The sequence below is a fragment of the Capricornis sumatraensis genome, chromosome 4, assembly GCF_032405125.1.
Source record: "Capricornis sumatraensis isolate serow.1 chromosome 4, serow.2, whole genome shotgun sequence".
In the NCBI taxonomy this organism is placed as follows: domain Eukaryota; kingdom Metazoa; phylum Chordata; class Mammalia; order Artiodactyla; family Bovidae; genus Capricornis; species Capricornis sumatraensis.
Window position 1 is genome coordinate 9778279 of NC_091072.1, and position 24202 is coordinate 9802480.

At 40.1% G+C, this 24202-nt stretch overlaps 1 protein-coding gene across 1 annotated transcript in view; it reads left to right on the forward strand.

Moving 5' to 3' along the window:
• ZMAT4 (zinc finger matrin-type 4) overlaps window positions 1–24202 on the forward strand; it is a 234527-nt gene that overhangs the window by 106221 nt on the left and 104104 nt on the right. The window contains exon 3 of the mRNA XM_068970498.1: window positions 23002–23158. Coding sequence (XP_068826599.1) covers window positions 23002–23158 — 157 coding nt within the window. The remainder of the gene's footprint in view (window positions 1–23001; window positions 23159–24202) is intronic.

Sequence of the window (24202 nt, forward strand, 5' to 3'; positions counted from 1 at the left end):
AATACAGCCTTACTCGAGGTCAGACCCCACTTTAAGTACTTTCCACCTATAAAGTCATTTAATCCTCCCTACTCCCCAATGAAGGCAGCGCTATTATTATTCCAGTTGTACAGCTTATCTCAGTTGAACCCCTTATGCCTTACAGCTAGTGGAAATTCACTTTAAGTTCTGGTATCAGGTGGTCCATCAAATTAATTTTTAGTGTGCATTTCATCTCTTTCATTCTTCATTAGTATTTTAGAATTATACTCAGGGAGGCACTTAGAGCTGCTAGTCAGGTACATTGAAAACTGGAATCCATCTTTCTTTAAACTTTTGTTAGAAAATAGAATACAGATACAAAGTTCTACCAAAGAAATAGATGTATCACTTAAAAATTTTTAAGGCAAACACTCTGTAACCATGACCCCGGTCTTCCAAAATAACCTGCTACCTTGACTTTCCCAGAATCATTTCTCAAGTGTTTGTAGAGTTTTATGACACAATGTTCCTCCCTAATTATCGTCGTTTAGTAGTATTAGTCTCTCAGTTGTATCCAACTGCTTGTGACCCCAAGGTCTGTAGCCCACCAGGTTCCTCTGTCCATGGAATTCTCCAGGGAGGAATACTGGAGTGGGTTGCCATTCCCTTCTCTAGAATATCTTCTCATCCCAGGGATTGAATCCAGTCTCCTGCATTGTAGGCAGATTCTTTACCAGATGGGCTACAGGGAAGTCCCAACCATAGTTTACTCTTGCCTAATTTTTAAAGCTTTGATGCACTTGTTTTTATTGCTTTGACTCTGCCATTTCCTACTCCGTTTTCCTCTTTTCATTATAATTTACTTGCATAAAAAAGCCCGGGGGGCCTTTGACCTACAGAATTCTCTAGAGTGTAGTTTTTCCTGAATGTGTATTTGTGGTTCCATCTAACACTTCCTTATATCCTTTCTGTGTGCTGCAAATTGGCAGATGGATCCAGAGTCTTGATAAGATTTGGGATCGATGCCTTTGGCAAGACTAAATGGTGTTGGGTTCTTTCATCCAAAGATACATGATATTTGATTGTCTCTCTTTCTGTGATGTTACCAGCTGTTGGTGTTCAGTGCCTCGATCAATGAATCCACTGAAGTTTGCAAAATTGTTTTATTCCATAATTTTTCATTGATTAGTTGGAATTATTTAGAACAAGCAGCACTTTTTCTCATTTACAGTTCTTTTAGAAAAGGCAGAAATATTGCCTTATTTTCTTGTTTTACTTACCAATTTTTTTGGCTCCCTGCAAAGGTGATCTGATAGACCTTTAAGACATACTGTTATGAAATGCATGGATTTAACATATTTTGGTGAGTTTCAGTCAGTTACAGTTACCATCTCTCTTGAAGTTCATCTTTTGTCAGTAGGAGCCTCTTCAAGTTTGTCCCTGAGTCATTGGGTCATGACTGTGGTTGTCTTTGATAGCATTCTTGTTATGTAGTATGGCAAGATAGCCCAGACTCATCTTGTACACTTCCTGGAATATCTTGTACATTTCCAGGAATCAGTTTTTTTTTTGACCCCAAAAGACTGAGTTTACTTTGGTGGGAATGGTTTCTTGAGATTGTTAGGTTTCTGAGCTCTAGGGGTGTTGTCTTGAGTTTGTGATTGTCTTTAGGTCTCTTCAGTGGATACAAACTAGAGAGATATGTCCTTATACAAGATCTCAGGAGCAAATACTGATTCTTCTAGTTCCATCGTGATTTCTGGGTTTGCTCTCCTGGTTTCATGATTTCAGGTGTTACTCTCCTTTGTTCTTCTGTTTCCCTTTTCTCCCCACTGAGCATCTTGACACAGGAAATGTCAAACACATAGGAAATGAGAAAACTAAAGTATCTCATAATTACTCATTTACTGCCTCCAATGTTATACACACAACAGCTTGCAAATAGCAGTACTAATACGTATGTACTTAGTCACTCAGTTGAGTCTGACTCTTTGTGACTCTATGGACTGTAGCTCACCAGGCTTCTCTGCCCATGGAATTATCCAGGCAAGAATACTGGAGTAGGTTGTCATTTCCTCCTCCAGGGGATTTTTCTGACCCAGGGACTGAACTTGCATCTCTTTCTTCTCCTGCTTTGCAGGTGGATTTTTTTTTTTTTTTTTTTTAATCACTGAGCCACCTGGGAAGCCCAGAAATACTAATACTATACAACTCATGTGTTGACTGATATATCTTTTTTGCAGCACATATTCTCACTGATTTAAATACTTATACTATATCCATAGGATTTGACATAAAGCCACTACATACTATACCTTCTTCCTATAACCAACTTTATCTTAATTTCATAAGTAATCATGTATGTTAGGCAACCACCCATCTTCTATTGAGGTCTCCTAGGAGAAGGCAATGGCACCTGACTCCAGTACTCTTGCCTGGAAAATCCCATGGACGGAGGAGCCTGGTGGGCTACAGTCCATGGGGTCTCGAAGATTTGGACACGGCTGAGTGACTTCCCTTTCACTTTTCACTTTCATGCATTGGAGAAGGAAATGGCAACCCACTCCAGTGTTCTTGCCTGGTGAATCTCAGGGACGGGGGAGCCTGGTGGGCTGCCGTCTCTGGGGTCGCACAGAGTCGGACACGACTGAAGCGACTTAGCAGCAGCAGTCATTTCAGCAGATACAGCAGGAGAGACATGAGAACAAAATTACCTGAGTTCAGACCTGTTATTACTTTGAACTATTTCTGTTGAAGTGTCAGGTTTGTTGTATATATATTTTCTTGAGAATGTAAAATATGTTACTCTAATTTTTATAAAGAAATACTCTGCCGTTGAAAAGTCTGATGATGATTTAATGTTGTCTTCCTTTAGGAAGAATTCAATTTTTAGAGGTGCAAATATATATTTTTAATTGTTAATTTTAAAGTTCAATAATTTTCCTGGAATGTATTTTAGAAGTGGTTGCTCTAAATTGACATTCAGAGGATGTTCTTTTCATATATGCTTTAATTTCAATTTTAAGGAATGCCAGTGCATTTGCTTTATTTTATTTCACTTTCACTTTCAAGGTCTCTTACTATTCATATATTGAATCACCCTTGTCTTTTTTCAATTCATCACTTGTTATTGAATCCCTTTTATCTCTACTTCTTTAGAATTTTAAATGTTTTCCTTGGTTTTTCCTTCTATTTCTTTCTCTTAGAGAATTATTCATTGTGTTTGTTCATCTTCTGTTTCTTCTAGTTTAGTCTTCATTTCTGAAGCAATGATTTATTCTTTTTATTTCCACTTATTTTTGTGGTTCTTACACCTAATTTTTGAATTTTCTCATTTTGATCTTGTCCTTTCATGCCTTGTATCAGTTTCTTAAAGTGTCTTAGTTTGCTTTGAAATAGAAGGTTACTGTTTTGATCTGTTTTGAAAACACTTATTTCTGATATGTTTTCATTTTATGTAAGCATGTTATTTTGCTCCTTTTGAAAATAACTTTTATGGCATATTATTTTTATGTTTTTCGCTTGCTTATTATCATGTATTTGTCTCTTGAACTTTTAGAAGGAAGTGTGTTTCAAGGCTTCCTAACTTAACAGAGCTCTTTTCTTTTCCCATTACTGACATGAGTATGTGTGTGTGTATAGTATTTGAGAATACAAGGGCTTGTTTACTGAATATTTTTGGCTCTTTTTCTCTTCTCCACATTTGTCTTAACCTCTTTTTTCTTTGTCTCCATTGTCCATGTTCTTAAATGTTTTTTACAATTTCTTTTATATTGGAATAAACTTAATTTACAATGTGGTGTTAGCTTCTACAAAATCACTACAGAAAAGTGATTCAGTTATACATCTATTTATTTTCAGTTTTTTTCCCATTTAGGTTATTACAGAATATTGAGCAGAGCTCCCTGCCCTATACGGGAGGTCGTTGTTGGCTACCTATTTTCAATCTAGTGTGTTACATCAACCCCAAGATTCTGATTCTGCCTTCAGCATTGTCTCGTCAGTATCGAGTCTGTCCTAGAGAGAATTCTAGTGGGTCATATTGAAGGTTCCAAGGAGCTAGACTGTGCCTGCCTCTTCCGACCTTACGTAGACCCTGGTACCTTTCTGCTGTTGGGGTGAGGCAAATCCTCCTCATTTCAACTACTGTCCTCACATGGATTTGCCGTGCTTTCTCACGAGGACTTGCTGACCACTGAGGGTCCTCCTGCTCTGAGATCCAACAATGCTCCTTGGCATTACTCTTTTCCTGCACAGAGGCTAATACCTACAAGGCTTCTAGATCTTGTTGTTTATTTTTATCTCATTGCATTTTGAAGTTCATGGGAATACTTTGTCACCTAGTTTTGTTAGACTGTGAGTTTTTTCATTTGACTTTTGAGTTCTGCTTTTATTTGAGGATTTAGATAAATATTAAAACTGGTGCCACTGTTGTTAACATCTTCTCAGAATTCTCATTTTATTTTGTGTGTATATAGTTTTTCATTCATCAGCAGATGTTTATTGAATGGCCTATGGCAGTTCCTCTTATAGACACTACAGGTCAAGCTGTGAATAAAACAGAGTTCCTGGCCTCAAGAAGCATACATCACAATGGCAGAAGACAGACGTGAAACATGAATACCGGTAAATAAGTGAGAAAATGTCAGGGATAAGTAAATTCACTGAAAAAGATAAATAAGGTAATATACATCCATTCCCCAGTCTATTTGAATATATATGTATATATGAACAATCTGTTAAATTATAATAATGTAATTATTTGTTATATATGTATATACATAAATCTGTGTATATGTGTGTGTGTGTGTCTGCTCAGTTGCTTAGTAGTGTCCGGTTCTTTGTGACCTCAAAGACCATAGCCCATCATCCTCCTCCTTGCCATGGGATTCTCCAGGCAAGAATACTGGAGTGGGTTGCCATTTTCTCCTCAGGGGATCTTCCTGACCCAGAGATCAAACTTCTGTCTCTTATGTCTCCTGCATTGGCAGGCGGGTTCTTTACCCCTGTGCCATCTGGGAGTCATATATATATATATAATTTGAGAAGTACTTTCCAAATTGCAAAGTATGTCTCCAAAAGGTTTAGTCTCTAAGTCGTGTCTGACTCTTGGGGTCCCATGGACTGAAGCCCTCCAGGCAACAATACTGGAGTGGATTGCCATTTCATTCTGCAGGGGATCTTCCCGACCCAGGAATCGAACCTGGGTCTCCTGCATTGCAGGCAGATTCTTTACCGACTGAACTATGAGGGAAGCTATGTCTCCATGTATTATATTCCTTTATCCTGACTTTTATCTCATGAATAGACAAACAGGGCAGATTTTATTTCATAAATAACTGGGGAGAAATTTCAGACTCAATAACTATAAGTGACATCTAGTACATTTAAGCCAGGACTTGAACTAGCATCTTTTGAATCCAGATAGGCTCCTCTTTAATTCAGTATTTTGTGTTTTTTCTTAGGACATCACACAAAACACCTGGATAATACATTTTTAGACCAAAGAATGAGTGTTCTAGTATAAATAGTGAGATATTTGCTAAGTGTGTGGGCAGACACCTGAGTGCAGTTGTGAGGGGAGAATGAGATCTGTTGGTGGTGGGCTGGCTTGGGGAAGCCCAGGTGAGGGAGATGGCATCTGAGTGACCCTTGCATGTGCAGAGACTGGGGAAACCCCAGGTGGGAGGAGTTGTGTGAAGAAGGACATGTAGGGAAGTCCTCCCTGTGGTTGTAGAATGAGGGAGGTGTATTCATTCAACCATGTAAGCCCCCAGGTGCCAGGCACTGTGCTGGGGCAGAGAAAGAAAGAGCGACAGGACTGTCCTCTCCCAGGGAGCCTACTGCTCTCCAGCCTGAGACAGAGATGGGATCGGAAGCCCTGAATCTCTGCTCACCTGCAGCATCCGACCAGGGCAGGCAGGCAGCCTAGGAAGGGCAGAGATGCTGGCAGCTGGGACTTCAGACCATCTCTTAGCAGGTCCTTTGGTGTTCCTGATCTTGAAAAACATCAGTTCGGTTGGGGCATATTATGTATGAAAAGTGTGTTGAGCATTAGCTCCTAGCAGACTTTAAATGTCACGACGAGGAATTTATTTTTAGGTAGTAGTAAAGTAAAGAGCCCTTGAAAGTTTCTGATGAGAAGACTTGACCTAAGATGCCGGTGCCTTATCATGGAAACAGCACTGCCTTGACTTCTATGGGTCAAGGATTCAAAAATCAGCGCCCCATCCCCCCACACGCTAAACATCTGACATGCTGGAGAATTTATGTAAACATTCTAGCTTCACTTTCCTGACCTGTGAAAATGGGAATTTATTCATTTGGTTACTCACTGACTCCTCCCTTCTTCCTTCCTTCATTCTTTAGTTCAACTAGTATTTAATAATTATTCACTTTGATCTCAAGTTATGCCATGCAACCCTGTACCCACTGGCCTGTGGAGCCCCTGAACTCTTGAAACACAGGTAATCTGAGATGAGTTGTGCTGTAAGTGTAAATTCCAGACTCCAAAGTCTTAGCAGGTAGGAGTATGCTGCTGTTGCTGCTAAGTCTCTTCAGTCGTGTCCGACTCTGTGCGACCCCATGGACGGTAGCCTACCAGGCTCCCCTGTCCCTCGGATTCTCCAGGCAAGAACACTGGAGTCGGTTGCCATAAGACTATAAAATGCCTCCTTAATAATTTCTATGTTGAATACATGTGGAAAGGAAAATAGTTTGAATACATCAGACTAAATAAAATATATTTAAAAATTAATTTCATAGGTTCTTTTAATATTTTAATAGGTCTGTTAAACTTTTAAGTGTGGCTGTGTTTGTGGCTTGTACTGTAGACTCCAGGCCAGTGCTCCTGCTCTAGATATGGCCACACGGTCCTGAATAACTTAGTGGCAGGAGACGGATAGGAAATAAGTCGATTTAAATCCGTAAATTATATAATTGTAGAATGTGAACGAAGTGCTATAAAGAGTCTAAAGGAGAGGCATGTGATGGAGAAGGACTCGGGCTGTGACGGGAGTGATGGGAGAAAAGAAGATAAATGTGCCGTGAGAGGTGGAGCGAAACAGACCATTTGGGGGCGGGGGGTGAGGGAAAAGGGAAGAAGAGTAAGTCCTAAGCGTGTTTTAGAGTCACGGAAACTAACTGCTGGGAAACATACCAGGCCCCGTGTGTGACTCGGAAGGCACGTGTGTGGAGACCGTGGAGCCTGAGAGCGTGGCTGGCAGAGGTGACTAGGACTGTTCTGGAGGTGAACCTCTCTGCCGTGGATGGCGTTCTGATTTTATTTCTTTATTTTTTCAGATAACCAAGCTTTAATAAAGGTGGTACTTGTGACTTGACATACAATTTCCATATTTCTTTATTCTGGTCACTCCATTTGACATACTTTTTAAAGCATGAGACACTCAAAATGTGGAGACAGATGAGACATAATCCATAACAGTGAAAGGTAATCTCAACCATGAACAGGTAAACCCATCAATTATGATAGAAGCAGATTCGAGCTACTATGAAACAAACACATACATGGCATTCCGGTTTTAAAGCCACCTCAACTCTGTCTGATCTTCAGACAGCTTTTCCTTTGGAAGTTCCTAGATTTTCAGAGCTCTCAGCCCTTTCTCTGCCCTGTCTGCGTCTCCCACCACCTTTGTGCTCAGTGGCACAGCTATGCAGTGGCGACGCTTTTGTTTGCCACTTCTGTTAGTTAGTGGGGCTTATCTGAGTTATGCGTTTGTCCTCTCTCGGGAGGTCTGGTTCATTTCTCCCTTTTGGGGTCTTTCTTGTAAGTCCTGTTACCATCTGTTTAAACACTTCTTCAGTGGCTGGAAAACCACCCGGTGCCTTCCAAATGCCAAAGGCCCACAGAGAATTCTATACTGTCCAGGGGAGACACCTCCTGTCTCTCTTTCCCTTATTGTCAAGATGACCACTTTCCCCAATCCTATGGCCGTGGAGAGATGGTTTCCATTCAAGGTTCATGGTGTGTACCTCTAGTCAACGCTGGGACACAAGGCTCTGGCCAGCTTTCTTGTAGACACTGTCACTTCCTCTTGGGATATCTGGTCACCTTCCAGTTTCCTAGCCAGCAAACATCCTTCCTGTGTGGGCAGACTCCCATGATAGCATACCATTGCCACTATGTCCATTTCAGTATTGAGTCTGAACTCTACGCTGATTGACCTTTTTCTGAGACAGAGCAAGTAATGTTGGCAAGAGAGCAGGGGAGAGGTAATTTTATGTGGAAAATAGATGTACACGAAGAAGTGAGAACTGGTTCGTGGATGGCCACTTCATTCATTCAGCAGCTGTTTGGTTCATGTTTGTTGAGTTTTTCCTGTGTAACTAGACCCATGGCAGACTTGGAGATGGGGAAGAAGTATCATGCCTCAAGTTCTTGCCTTCAAGATGTTCTTGGAGTGACAATCCTAATTTTAAAAAAATGCAATTGAAATAATTAAAAAAAATATATCTAATCAAAACTTAAGGCACAGATGTTCAGGACTGGGAGAGGTCAGCCACAAAGCTGTGTATGAAGTTAACAAGGGTCCTGGATAAAACGGACCGGCATCTGAGTATAATTTGAGTAGGCTGGGACGACAGAGAACACGACCTAAATGGAATGGGACAGGATGCCTGAGAGAGAACCGTGTGAGAAAAATTGCTCAGGACCCTGCAGTCAATCAGGAAGAATTTTTCTAGGTCTTTTGGTCCAAGTAAAGTAGGAGAGAAGGAGAAGGAACAGTGTTTCCCGCTTAGTACCTCTTTTCAGAGTTAGATACGAGACAATAAGCAATGACATACATAACTCTGGAAATAGTTGCATTTGTTGGACATTTCATCTTACCGCATGGTATGTGCTGGGAGCTACAGTTATTTCTGGCTCTAGCAGAGAATGTCAGGTGGCTCTCGCCTTTAAGTGTAGCTTAGTAGCAGCTGCAGATAGAGTTCTATTATAGCCGAGAAATGCCTTTAGCTAAAATGGACACTGGTGATCAGAATTCCAAGGACATCAGCTAGTCCTGAGATATATACTCCTATAAGGAAGCCCATGCAAAGAAAATACTTCTTATTTATTTTTCCCTTTCTCAGTAGATTTGCCTCCAAGCAAAAGAAGCCCAGAAAAGTTATGCTTCAAATGTTAGTATTTCTTTGAGATTTTAGAACATTTAAGTGTATCATTTTTTTTCCCTCTAACAGTTTTATTAAGATATAATTCATATCCCCTACAACTCACTGCAGGTGTAGAGGATGGACGTGTAGATGGGGTTGGGGGGATGAATGGGAAGATTGTGACTGATACATGTAGACAACCGTGTGTGCCTATGCCACATGTAGCCAGTGGGCACCTGCTGTTTAGTGCAGGGAGCTCAGTGTTCTGTGACGATCTAGAAGGAGGGGATGGGGTGGGGGGAGGGAGGCTCAAGAGGGAAGGATATACGCAAACTTCTAGCCGATTAACTTTGCAGTCCTGCAGAGACCAGCACCACATTGTAAGGCAACGATGCAAGTGAGCAAGCAAAGTCGCTTCAGTCGTGTCCAACTCTTTGCGACCCCATGGGTTGTAGCCCACCAGGCTCCTCTGTTCATGGGATTTCCCAGGCAGGAAAATTGGAGTGGGCTGCCATTTCCTTCTTCTCCAGGGGATCTTCCTGACCCAGGGATCCATGCTGCGTCTCTTGAATCTCCCACATTGGACAGAAGGGTCTTTACTGCTAGCACCACCTGGGAATACACCAATTAGAAATACAAAATGTACAAGGCACTGGTCTTTGGTGCAGTCACAGAGTTGTGAAACTCATCACAATAAACTGTAGAATATCATTCTCACCGAAAAGAGACCCTGTACCTGCTGAGGTGTGTCTGTTTTTCCTCACTCTGTCCCCTCTTTTCCTACTCTTCAGTAATGACTATGCGACTTCTCTGTTTTGTAGATTTTCCTACTCTGAAAATTTCATATAAATGGAATCATACAGTATACAGTCTTTTGTAGCTGGCTTTTTTCACTTAGCATAATGTTTTTGAGGTTCACCTGGGTTACAGTAGCTATCAGTACCTTGTTCTTTTTCTTGCTGATAATGGGCCATTGTATGGATTATGGCACATTTTATTTACCTGTTCTTCAGGTGATAGGCCTATGGCTTATTTCCACATCTGGGCTGTTACGAAGTATGCTGTTATGAATTTTTATGTACACATAAAAAGAAAAAATTTCATAAAATTTGCATGTGGACATGTATTTTTCTCTTGAATGAAATATACATTCAATTCCCACTTTTCATGTGTTGATAGTTACTTTCTGTAAAGTCACCAGCTCTGAGTTAGCAAATACTGGGCTATAGCTTCTAGAGGAAGTACAGGGTTAAGTTCCTGCAAGCCGCTGGTCCCAAGACTTTAATCAATCATCCATCAATAGGTAACCTCATTTTATGCATTTCTCCTTATATGTGCTTTATTTAATATACATTTCTTACAAATAACTGACTACATGTAATTTTTTTATAATAAAATGAGCCAAGAAATGTTTAAATATTTTCCTGACTCTACATAGCATGGTACATTTCATTGACTTTTAGCCTTACAATAATGCAGCCCATGGTATTTTTTCCATTGGTGGTTATCTTGTGAATCCACACATTTAGTCACTTTTCCAGCCTTTCCGCAGCTTCATCATGCACTACAGATATTAATTTACCACTTTCTGGAGTGATCTCACATATGGATCAGTGAATTTTTTCTTCCTTATTCTGGATGTACAGTATTGTTGATGGATTAACACCAAACTCATACAGCAAACGTCACTATAACTCATGCGTGAATGAAGCTGGTCTAACACTTGTATTTTCTCTATAAGGCGCTCCCAGCCTTCCTGTGCTTGAGAACACTATCCAGCCCTTCAACATTACCCTTGGGGGTCATTTGAAGCAATGAAATCACCAACAAAAAGCACACACACATGCAACAAAAAGAATGTGAAACTGAATGGGCCATGAAAAGAACACTTGTTTACAGCGTTAGAGGCAAGAAGGCACTGTTGCCTTGTTAAATCTCAGCTGAGAACATGTGTGGCAGGTGACAAATTTTTTGACACTCTGTACGTGCCCATGAATTACCACCAAAGCACCACAAGTTTGAATTTGGGGCTCACAAATAAATATTTGCAAGTAGGTAAGTTTGCAAAGGCAGGCTCTCCTGACTGTCTGAAAGAAGAGTGTTCCTATGAAACCTTTCATATGCTGGAATGGCATAAAGCAAAGAAACGATTAGCTTAGGACACATCTTGCTATTAGAGGCACAAAATAGATTGAGTTAAAGCACAGAAGCTCAGAGGCAGTTCTGAGCTATGGTGGCTTGATGCCGAGATGCTGGGTAATTCCTGGCGAAGGGGCTGCTGCGGGGTGCCTGCTGCTTTTATTACAGGCCAATGCAAAACAAAAGCTGAATGCTATTTTCATTTTCCAGATAGTCCCCTTAAAAGCCAAAATCCCCTTGGGATTTCTTTCAGTTAGTGACGCAGGTGCTAATGGAGGTCTTTCGTAAAACCAAACTTCTAAAACCTTGGGGATACTGGTACACACCTGTAAACAAAGAAGACTGTATTTGGCACTGGAATTGCTGGATCATTTGGTAACTCCATGTTTCACCTTTTAAGGAACTGTCAGGTGGTTTTCCAGTGTTGCTGATGCCATTTTACATTCTCACCATAAGTGGATGGGGGTTCCTGGTTCTCCACATCCTTGCTAATGCCTTTTATCACCCATCTTTTTTATACTAACCATTCTGCAGTCCATGGGGTTACAGAGTCGGATACGACTGAGTGACTGAACTGAACTGATTCTAGTGGTTTATGAAGTGGTATCTCATTGTGGTTTATTTGCATTTTCCTGATAGTAGTGTCAAGCACTTTTTAATGTTTTTATTCGCCATTTCTTCATAGAAATGTTTATTCAGACCCTTTACTTAACTCTACTTATTTTAATATGATATAACTGAGATACAGCATTGTATTAGTTTAAGGTATACGGCATAATGATTTAAGTTACAAAATGTATGTATGTATGTATATGTATGTATGTATGTGTGTATGTATGTATGTATGTATGACTTACATACATCCTGAATTACCGCAATAATTTAGGTGTACATCCATTGTCTCATACCGATACAAAATTAAACTAGAAAAAAAACTTCTGCTATGATAAAACTCAGGATTTTATCTTGTAAGAGCTTTCATATATATCATATACCAGTGCTAATGAATCTTGTTATGATACGTTATATCCGTAGAACTTATTTATCTTATCACTGGAAGTTTGTACCTTTTGATCTCCTTCGTCACCATGCAATATCACATTATTGTTAAGTTTCCTCACCATACATTTCATCCTATGACCCATTTATTTTGTAACTGGAAGCATGTACCTCTTAATTTCCTTCACCTAATTCACCCATCCCCCTACCTGCCTTCTCTCTGGCAACCACCTGTTTGTACTTTTGACTTTGTTTCTTTTTTGTTATGTTTGTTCATTTGTCTTATTTTTTAGATTACACCTGTAAGTGAAATAATACAGTATTTGTTTTTCCCTGTCTGACTCATTTCATGTAGCATACCTTCTAGGTCTATCCATGTTGTCACAGACGGCAAAATTTCATTCCTTTTTATGATTACCGTCCATTCATCTGTTAATGCACACTTTGGTTGCTTCCATATCTTGGCTATTGTAAATAATCCTGCATTGAACATAGGGCTGCAAATATCATTTCAAATTACTGTTTTTGTTTTCTTTGGAAGCCCAGAAATGGAATTGCTGCATCGTATAGTAGGCTTGTTTTTAACTTTTAGGAACCTCGGTACACTTGTTCACAGTCTTTACACTCCACTCCACCGCTTTACACTCCCAACAGTGGGGCACAAGGTCCCCTTTTCTCTCCGTTCTAGCTGACACTTGTTATTTATTGTCTTTTTGAAAGTAGCCATTCCGAAGGTGTGGGGTTTTGGCTCCTTGTGGTTTTGATTTGCATTTCCCTGATGACTAGCGATGTTCAGCAACTTTTCACATGTTTGTTGTCCATCTGTTTGTCTTCTTTGGGGAAAAAATGTCTCTTCAACTCCTGTGCTCACTATTTAATCAAATTTTTATTGTGAGTTGTATGACTTCTTTATATATTTTGCATATTAACCTCTTTGATTTGCAAATATCTTCTCTTGTTTGGTAGGTTGTCTTTTTGTTTTGTTGATGGTTTCCTTTTCTATGCGGAAGTATTTTGTGTGATAATAGTCCCATGTGTGTCTTTTTGTTTTCCTTACCTGAGAATACATATCGAAAGAGATAATTCTCAGACTGATGTCAAGGAGTGTACTGCCCATGTCTTTTCCTAAGAGTCACTGCAGCTTCCTTGAGGATGCTGTTTGCCAGATATATCTTTTCATCCTTTTAGTTTCATTCATATGTATCATTGACTCCAAAGTGTGTGTCCTCCAGACAACATATTGATCTGCCAAATTTTCTCTTTATCCAGTCTTATCCTCTCTATTTTGATTAGACAAAACTTTCATGCTGCTCCCCAGGTGGCACAGTGGTAAAGAATCCTCTTGCCAATGCGGGAGATGTGGGTTCGATCTCTGGATCAAGAAGATGTCCTGGAGTAGAAACTGGTGGCCCTCTCTAGTGTTCTTGCCTGGAAAATTCCATGGACAGAGGCGCTTGGTGGGCTACAGTCCATTGGGTCACAAAGAGTCAGACTCGGCTCAATGCCTGGGTGGCAGCAATGCTTTCACGTTGTTGCTAAATAGTCAGAGTTATGTCTACTATTTTGGTTTTAATTTCTGTATGAATTATGTTCTTTTCTTCTTTTGTTTCTCTTATATCACCTTCTTTTGCATTCGCAGAATATTTTGTACTGGGCTTCCCTGGTGGCTCAGATACTAAAGAATCTGCCTGCAGTACAGGAGGCCCTTTGCATTAAGAGAATTTTTGTATTACACCACTCTAATTCCTTAAGTGATTTTTCACCATATTATTTTGAATTATTTATTTAGTGATTGTTCTAGGGTTTACATATACATCCTAACTTCTCTGAATTTGCTTGATTTTAACCAGATATAGAAATATTACTCCTGTGTAGCTGTCTTCTCCCTGTTTTTCATGCTTCTATTATTATAGGTATTCTGCCTAGGCATGTCATAAATCCAATGATACACTGTTATAATTGCTGTTTTATGCAATTTTGTAAGGAAGCTAGAAATGAAAGGAAGACAGTATGTATTTTAGTGTTTGCTGTAATAACCTTTTTATTTATTCTCAATGGTTCTTAACATTAACTCCTATGGATTTGAGTTGCAACCTTATGATATAGATTTGGTCCCACCTACCTCCTTTGTGCTATTATTATCCTCTACATTATATTTCTATGTATTATTGACCTGACTATACGAATATATGCACGTGACTATATATTTTTTAAATTTGCTAAGAGAAAAAAGGAGACGCATGCATTTATGTTGTCTTTTATAATTATATAATTACCTTCACTGGTGCTCTTTGTTTATTGTTTCTTTTTTGTGAAATTCAAATTATTGTCTCATTTGTTTTGCTTTCAGGTAGAACTTTCTTTAGTATTATTCCCTGTAGTGTGAATCTGCTAGCAACAAATTCAGTTTTAAAAATACAGAGTGAAGTAAGCCAGAAAGAAAAACTCCCATACAGTATAGTAGCGCATATATATGGAATTTAGAAAGATGGTAACGATAACCCTGTATGTGAGGCAGCAAAAGAGACTCAGATGTATAGAATAGTCTTTTGGACTCTGTGGGAGAGGGCAAGGGTGGGATGATTTGGGAGAATGGCATTGAAACATGTATAATATCATATAAATGAATCGCCAGTCCAGGTTCTATGCAGGATACAGAATGCTTGGGGCTGGTGCACTGGGATGACCCAGAGGGATGGTACAGGGAGGAAGGAGGGAGGGGGGTTCAGGATGGGGAACACGTGTGCACCTGTGGCGGATTCATGTTGATGTATGGCAAAACCAATACAATATTCTAAAGTAATTAACCTCCAATTAAAATAAATAAATTTATATTTAAAAAAATTAAAAAATCTCTGGATGCCTTTATTTCACCTTAAATTTTAAAAGGATGTTTTGCTGGACATAAGATTCTTGGTCGATAGATTTTTTTTTCTTCGGCCTTCTGAGTATGTCATCACATCGTCTTCTGACCTTCATTGTTTCTGATGAGAAATCAACTGTTTATCTTATTGTGGTTGCCTTGTCCGTGGTGAGCTGTGTTTCTTTGTTGCTTCAAAACTTTGTCTGTTTTTGGCTTTCAGTGTTTTTGTACTATGATGTGTTGTGATGCAGAGATCATTTTCTGCTTATCCTACTTGAGTTTTGTTAAACTTCTTGGAAGTGTATGAGAATATTTTTCTTCAAATTTGGGAAGTTTTCAGTCAATATTTTTTTTAATATGTTTTTCTGCTCCATTCTCTTTCTATTCTCCTTCTGGTATTATAATTTAATGCATATGTTGGTGTGATTAATGGTGTTCTACATTTCTCTGAGACAGTCTTCAGTTTTTTTTTTTTATTCTTGTTTTCGTTTCTTTTCTGAATTGCATAATCTCTATTTTTTTTTCTGTCTTTAAGACCAGTGATTTTTTTCTTATGTAAGCTCAAAGCTACTGATGAGTCTCTCTAATGAAGTTTTAATTTCAGTCACTGTACTTTTTAACTCCAGAATATCCATTTTCTTTTCATTATTTCTATTTCTTTAGTGATATTCTCTATTTTACTGCATATTGGCATCATACATTCCATTATTTAAACATGATTCCCTTTAATTCTCTGAACACATCAGTAATTGAAATCTTTGGTGTTGCTTTGAAGTCTTTGCCAGATAAACTTACTATCTGGACCGTCTTTTGGTTGTCTTTTTTCCTCTTGTATATGTGTTACATTTTTCTTTTTTTTTTTGCCTACTGTATAATTTTTATTGTTGTTGGAGACTGGATATTTTAGGTAATGTAGCAACGTTGGAAACTAATTCTCCCACTCTCTTGAACTTGTTTTTGTTGTAGATTGCTTATTTACTTGTCCAGTGTCTTTACTAGATTATTTTAATTATATCCTTTTCCCCAACTATATGTAGTTGCAGATTCCTCAGAGGAACATCCTTAGGAGAGTGCACAGTCATTGTGGGCTGACAGTGGGTTTTGCAGGACTCCAGTGAACTGTCTCTTTCCCTGATCTCCTCTGTTAAGCTGTCTTCTTCTGCTGGAATCATACCTAGCTCTTAAGCTCTGCTTGTTGCTGGATGATTGCTCTGTTGTTTCTACCAATACTCTAAAATATAAATGCCAATCTGATTAAATTTAGTCCCTTTTGTATCATTAGTTTTTAAGGCAAGTCTTTGCAGTTTGTTCTGATGATGAGAAGGCACGCCTTAGCTGTCTCTTTCTCTGGTTCTCTCTGGTAAACTAGCTTGTTGCTCTGATGGAGCCATTGGCTTTTTCTTAATTGCTTACCACCAAAACCGCCATTGTGCTTGAGAGCATCCTTATGCTTAAACTTTCCCACACTCCATTTCAAACATGGTCTGTTCCTCTGGGGAGAGCTTAGCAGCTCCCTGTTCTTATTTTCCCTCTGTTCTCATGGAAAAATCTCTGAGCCACTGCTTTTCTCAGAGTGACTGCTCTGCTTCATTATCTGGGCAGAGGTGACAGCCTCTGGTCTTCTTAGCTTGTTTCCCAGGCACAGAACCTTTGTCCTACAAGCAAACTGGGGCACATCTTATCACGGTTCCAATATTCTGGGCCAGCTGTGTGGGGGATGGAGCTTCTGTCTTATGAATAAGACTGAAGGGAGAGAGTACCTAGTTTCTGGGTTGCTTTGCTGGGAATTTAGTTTCTGCATCTTGGAGCTGAAGGGGATGTGGTTCAGCTTAGTGGCCTGCTCTTCCTGATATCTCCTAACTGGGAGCTGATGGGAAGGGGAGTCCAAATTTCTGGACCACACACAGTGGAGTGGAGCTGCCATCATGCTGAGCTGGGGGGTCCAGAGGGAGAGCAAAGGTCATCTCTGTAGTGCCATGGAACTCTCACTGTTCTTACTGAGAGTTAGTATGTTTTCCTGAAAAAGATTTTAACGTGGTATTTACTTTTAGGATAATTTTCAAAGACTCTGAATAATTTTTTAAACAAATAACTTGCACCATTTATAGCTGTTTTGCTGGGGAACAACATCGCAGGATTCCTCACTCTGACATTCTGAAATAAAAGTCTTTCTCTTAGGCTTTTTACATTTACCTGAAGAAGAATGAAGATGGTTATTTGAATGGAGTGAAAAAAAAAAACTTATGATAAAATAAAATGGAATTTCAAAACTAGATTTTTGGCTGAGTCAGTCACGGTTTTTCATGAGGTTGGAATTCTTCAGAAAACTTCTTAACTTTGTGAAATGCTTTGAATAAGCGGTCTTAGGATGCTCCACAAGCTTTTTTTTCTTTCAGTGATGTGGACGCTGCATTGAAAAAGTCTGACCAAATAGTTGCCTTCTGATTGAAACCCATATTTTATAAAGACAATCTTGGATTCCCCTTCATTTACTTGGTAGCTTAGGACCATTCTCAATTTGTTAAGTCAGAAACTTTAAATGTGATCTCTGACATCAGTTCATCAACCTTTATGGAATTTCTCCCCTTAGCTTAAAACAGCAGGGCTTTTGGGACAGTGAGAGACTCCAGTAACAATGATGTGATCTGTAGTTGCAAGCAGCTGTTGATCTGGAATTTAGATAGCCAGGAATACACAACTAAATTCTGGCACATTCTAGGACCTTGGTTAATATTGAGATTCTCTCTGGATAGTTGCGTCTCCACTGGGGTCATTCGAGGAATCAGAGTTGGTGACATTGTGTAAGTTACATTGACCTCCCTTAGTAAAATATCCCATAAAAGATGCCTTATGGGCCTCAAAAAGCTGCCTGACTTCTCAAGGCATAACAGCCCTTGTATGGTCAGACACCTAACCTTTCTTGGTCCCTCTTCTGTAATGATGGCGTAACTGCCTTCCATGATATCTTCTTGCATAACAGTTGGTTCTCTGCTTGTCTTATTCTTTGATTCTTGTCTATGATGGTGTGAATGAGATTGAGCAGAAATCCAAGACTCTCATGAGATTGATACAGCAGAGCAGAAATCTAAGAATGAATATTAAAACCATGATGAAATGACCATACCTTTTGGGAAAATGTTCCCTAGTTGAACCCTCAAGTTAGTTTACAAATTGTTGAAAACTCTGGTTCTCTTCCTGGCTGAACATAGGCCCCCTTGTGTTACCTGTCTTCCTGGTTTGTCTTTTTATGGCATGCAATTTACTAATCCCACAAACCAACCCTCAACTCCTGTGTTCATTCAATAAACACCTGCAGGTCCTACTGTGTGGCAAGCATTGTACTAGGAGCTGAGGCCCCAGGATTAATGAAAAGTTTTCCTTAACTTTAACTATTTCCTTGTTCCTCTTGAGGGGAACAAATATGAAAAAAGTACATGTCAGAATTCAGCATTCTCTCATAAAAAAAGGCATATACAGGACACATGGAAGACCCCAAGGCCACTGTCAGCTTCTTCAGGATGAAAAACAGAAGAAGCTTCATCTCAAGAAAGTGATGGTTAAACTGAGCCACGAAAAAGGTTTTGGATAGACCAGATTAGATAAGCAATGATGAAGAAGGACATACCAGGCAGGAGAAGGCTGGAAGATGAAAATCCACACAAATAGGCTCATTTGCATGACGGGTCTTTTAACCTTACCTAATTGGGAAAGCATGGTTCCAACAGGAGACTGTATTTCTTTGATTATATTGTTTTTCTTTCATTTTTTTCCTGCTTTCTCCAGTTCCCCTGGTCTCAACCTCTTTAATAACAGAGAGTGGAGTTTTATTCTTCTAGCACAGCATCGCACATATTTAGGGGGTCCTTAAAAATGTGTTGAATGAATGAATACCATAAACCCACTAGTCATTATCCAGTTTAAGGGCTGTTCTTTGCCTTGGAAACTCGATCTGAATACACTTCATACCATGATGGCAGCCCCTTTCTGTAGAGATGTCTCCACCTTAGAGCTCCAGGGAGACAGGGACTAGTTCCTGAGCCCAGGTTCAGCTGGTGATTTTGCTAGAAGTGGCATAAGGGATGCACAGATTCTAAACAGGTGTGGATTGTGAGTTAAGCTTTAGCTTATGATCTTGTGCTTTTAAGAAAAATGAGATGCTTGAGCCCATATTATGCATAAGTAGGTGAAAATGGGCAATCCAAGCAACCACTCTCACCTTGACAACCTTCCCCTTTTGTCCCTTTAAACATCAGACCAATATTCCCTGACAGAGTGGAAAAGTGTCAGTTAGGGCTCAGTCCCCCCGAGCTGTCCACTGTTCCCTCACTGGGCTCAACCCCTTCAGCAACTCCCTGATCTGTGCTTCCTGGTCTTCTTGGCTCTGCCCCATCGTGGGTCTGGGGCATGTCCTGGGCCTGGTTAGAGACACAGATGCCAGGAAACCAAGTCTCCCCTTTCTTGCCTGGTTCAGTTGGCTCCACAGCAGACCACACAAAAGGGTTCAAGTGTCTATGACTTCCTTCTGTTTTTAAAAGCTTTTTTTTTAATTTCAATTTTTTTTAAATTAAAAAAAATCTGGGGCCACCCCTTATGACATGCATACTCTTAGTTCCCCGACCAGGGAATCGAACCTATGCTCCCTACAGTGGAAGTGTGGAGTCCTAACCGCTGGACCTCTAGGGAAGTCCCTCTTTGAATTTTTACTGATGAGGAAACTCAAAGCACCTCCGCTTGAAGTGCTCAGCAAGGAGACACTTGGTGGGTCCAGCCTCAGTACCTACCCAGGTGTCCTGAGGTTTGTGCCTCTCTACGAGAGACCCCTTTGGGGAGGCCCAGCCTCTGTCCGTAGAATCCATCTCCTTTCATGGACTCCCCACCCTAACCTCTAGCAGTACATTTCCTTAAATCTCACTTTTAAAATGTGATAAGGGTCTTGGGTAGATTCTAAGATTTAATATATGCTACCATTCCCGGGGGGCTCAGTGGTAAAGAATCTGCCTGCCAATGCAGAAGATGCAGATTCAGTCTCTGGGTCGAGAAGATCCCCTGGGGAAGGAAATGGCAACTCACTCCAGTATTCTTGCCTGGGAAATCTCATGGACAGAGGAGCCTGGCGAGCTACAGTCCATGGAGTCTCAAAGAGTTGTACGTGACTGAGCACGCTCGCAAGGTCAAGCTAATAAGTGGCTATAGGTAGGATTCCAAATCTCAGAAACTTTTATGGAGTCTCTCCCTTCCCCCACCCCTGAACTGCATGCCAGCCTCCTAGAACACACACACACACACACACACACACACACACACACACACACTAGCCCCAAGACTGAGTGCAAATTATCAGTGCTATTACCAATAGATGCCTTAAGAAGGAAAGTGTTAGTTTTCTAACTGCCACAAAATATGCAAGGCAATGCTCTCCATCACTCTGGACACCTTATTGTTGTGCAGAAAAATACAGAATTCCCTTTCTCTGTCCCACCCCCACCTTCATCCTTGTCCCCATGCCATTTTAAATTGCATTCTTTGGAGTCTGCCAGGAATAGGAGAAGGGGCTTTTGTGAGGCCAGATACTCACCCATGGCTGCTCTTTTAACAAAGAGATGCTTTGCTCCTACCATTCCATTAAGGAATAGATTAACTCCTTATCTGAGAGTCCTCTTTACCCTCAATTTCTAACTAGGCGGGAGGGGAGCCCGTGAATTAATCTTCCCCTCACAGAATATAGGTAATTGATGACCTGTGGGCACAATCGCCAGGTCACATGGTCTGACAAAGGATTTATTTTTTTCCCAAATCATTATTCATTTTCATGAAGTCTAACAGAGGAATAAAAATCAAGCTGGATTTAAGTATTTTGTGCAGCAGTTAATGAATCACCTGTCTTGAAGAAAAGGAAAATGATGCAAACTCTCCCAGAAAATTCAGCCAGCATGGTCACCGTAGCTTTATGATAGACTCAAGTTCTCTATGATAAATATCGGATTCCTTAAAGAAATCTTAAAAAAAAGTCTTGAACATGGGGCCACGTATCCTGGTGAGGCTAAAGTGTGTCAAAGCAGAGCTGAATGCCAAATGATAATTTCTGCTAAATAATTCAGGCCCTGTGAACTCTGGTGTTTTACTCATTTTGATGCATAATACAGATGCCACGAGAGAACCTTTTCCTCCTGGTACCAGATCCATTGGGTTCTCACCTGTTGTGGGCCTTAATTTTCTGCAGGTAGCTCATATTCTCCCATTGGTGCATGTTCCTGGAGCCTGGCAGTAGTGCTCCGTATTAAATAGAGGTTGAAGTTGGTCACTGAGAAAGTTTTGGTAATGTTTATCATGTAGGAAATAATAGATTGCAGAGCAAGGACAAAATAGACATTTCAAGAAAAAGGAAGAGGCTACTTCTTTCCAAGGGTGAGAATTTACTTATGGTCAAAAAAAAAAAAAAAGGAAACAAGAAACAGAGAGTAGACTAGTAAGCTCTTGCTTCACTGAACAACTATTGCATCAGCTTTAAGATGCCTTTTGAAAAATGATGAACAGTGAAGTGACGGTGCAGAGATACTATTTATAAGGAAAAATTCTTGAGCTCATCTGATTGACGACCACAAAATTTTCAATGATATAGAACATAAAGCCATTGACTAAAATTGTGTCAAAGGAGGAGATAGTTTGATGAACATGGAGAAAGTATAGATAAGTTCAGTTCAGTCGCTCAGTCGTGTCCGACTCTTTGTGACCCCATGAATTGCAGCACGCCAGGCCTCCCTGTCCATCACCAACTCCCGGAGTTCACTCAGACTCACGTCCATCGAATCAGTGATGCCATCCAGCCATCTCATCCTCTATCATCCCCTTCTCCTCCTGCCCCCAATCCCTCCCAGCATCAGAGTCTTTTCCAATGACTCAACTCTTCCCATGAGGTGGCAAAAGTACTGGAGTTGCAGCTTTAGCACCATTCCTTCTAAAGAAATCCCAGGGTTGATCTCCTTCAGAATGGACTGGTTGGATCTCCTTGCAGTCCAAGGGACTCTCAAGAGTCTTCTCCAACACCACAGTCCAAAAGCATCAATTCTTCGGTGCTCAGCCTTCTTCACAGTCCAACTCTCACATCCATACATGACCACAGGAAAAACCATAGCCTTGACTAGACGGACTGTAGAATGGATCAAAAACTAGCCAATAATTAACTAAGAATATAATTGGTTCTCAGAAAAGGAAATGGCACCCCACTCCAGTACTTTTGCCTGGAAAATTCCATGGGTGGAGGAGCCTGGTAGGCTACAGTCCCTGGGGTCACAAAGAGTCAGACAGGACTGAGTGACTTCACGTTCTTTCTTTTTATAGTTCCTTTTGGAGAAGGAAATGGCAACCCACTTCGATGTTCTTTCCTGGAGAATCATGTGGACGGAGGGGCCTGGTGGGCTATAGTCTATGGGGTTGCAAAGAGTCGGACACCACTAAGCGACTAACACACACACACACACACACATACACAGACACACATAATTGGTTCTAGTTGGATAACATTAATGATCAGGCCAAAATTAAAATGATAATAGTAGAACCTAATATGTGTTGATTACTATTTCCAGGCATTGGATTAACTCCTGTTATATGGGTTGACTATTTCAATCTTTTCAACAATATTAACTAACTTGCTCAATGAATATTAACTAATTTTGTTGATAGTTAATATTAACAATACTAACTAAGTATAAAACCCTCATTTTATAATGGAGTTACGTGACATAGCGTGGGTAAAATGAGTTTTCATCTACAAATCCCACATGGAATAATACTCAATGCAATGCTTTAAAAAAAAGAAAAAAAGACAAGAAAAAGACTGATGGTGAGTTTCATGGTGAGTGGAACAAAGACATTGGAAGCCTTGGGGTGCTCTAATATTCTTTGAATCTCTCTCTCTCTCACAGGGAAATGATGCTGACATGGTGGATAAAAACAAATGTTGTACTCTCTGTAACATGTCCTTCACCTCTGCGGTGGTGGCTGACTCACATTATCAAGGCAAAATCCACGCCAAAAGGTTAAAACTGTTGCTAGGAGAGAAAACCCCGTTAAAGACCACAGGTAGGTGTCTGGATGGTGGTGGTGGGGAGACCCTGACCTCCAGTGCCTGGCCCGTGCATCAGGCTGCCTCTTCAGGGGTGGCTGCCAGATCAGAGTGGATGCCCTTCAAACCTAAAGGGATGGGCAGGTCGCCCAGTGGAACTCTCAGTTGTAAGGCCATTAAATCCAGGTGCTGGTCCTCTCAACCTGGCCCCTTCAGATACATGATTCAGCAGTTTGCATCTTTTGTTTCTATCCTGCAAGATATTGTCTATCATATTTATTATATGTTATGTTCTGTGAGGTTATCTATTATGTAAGGAATGCTGTCTTTTCTGACTTTGGTCTGTAATCAGCAGAGGTGATGGATCGTGTACTGTATATTATTGATTCCCTACTGCAGACTGGTTCATCTGTACCATTTTTTGTCTTTAGAAACACTTGTATTTGCTGACAACCATGGTGTGCCTTCTCCCCACCCACCCCACCCCAGGTAACATTCCAGTCATCTTCTTAGAGGATTCTGTGATTTAAGCCTATTAACTTTCACGATAAAAGGTTTAAATATCAGTAACAGAGTGTTTGACCTTCTAATTATTCAGAAGTAACAAAAAATTTCTTCAGAAGGCTATCCAGTCATAGAACTGAAATACTATTGTTATCGTTTAATGAAGATAGACTATTAGGACAAGATTTACATGGTAGCAAAGATGTTACTAGAATAGGTGATAATCTCAAGAAGTTGGGGGTATATTTCATGATGTCGACATTTTCAGTGCAATTACAATGGAGCTGTGCATTGGAGCTGCCTGCCTAATGAATCATGCATGAATCGTGGGTGTAATTATTTTTTAAATGGTATTTTGGAAATTGAAGAGAATCTAAAACAATACTTGGCTTTTATTCTCACTGGTGTTTTTCTTAAGAAAAATATCTGCTTTTACCTAAAGACTAGTAGGGAATCTTTTCACTGTATTTTTCTGCTTACTTGAATTGAAGAATATTGTTTTTGTAAAGGTAGCTGTGACATTCAGATATAGGATGGCTGCAAAGCACATGGAATTG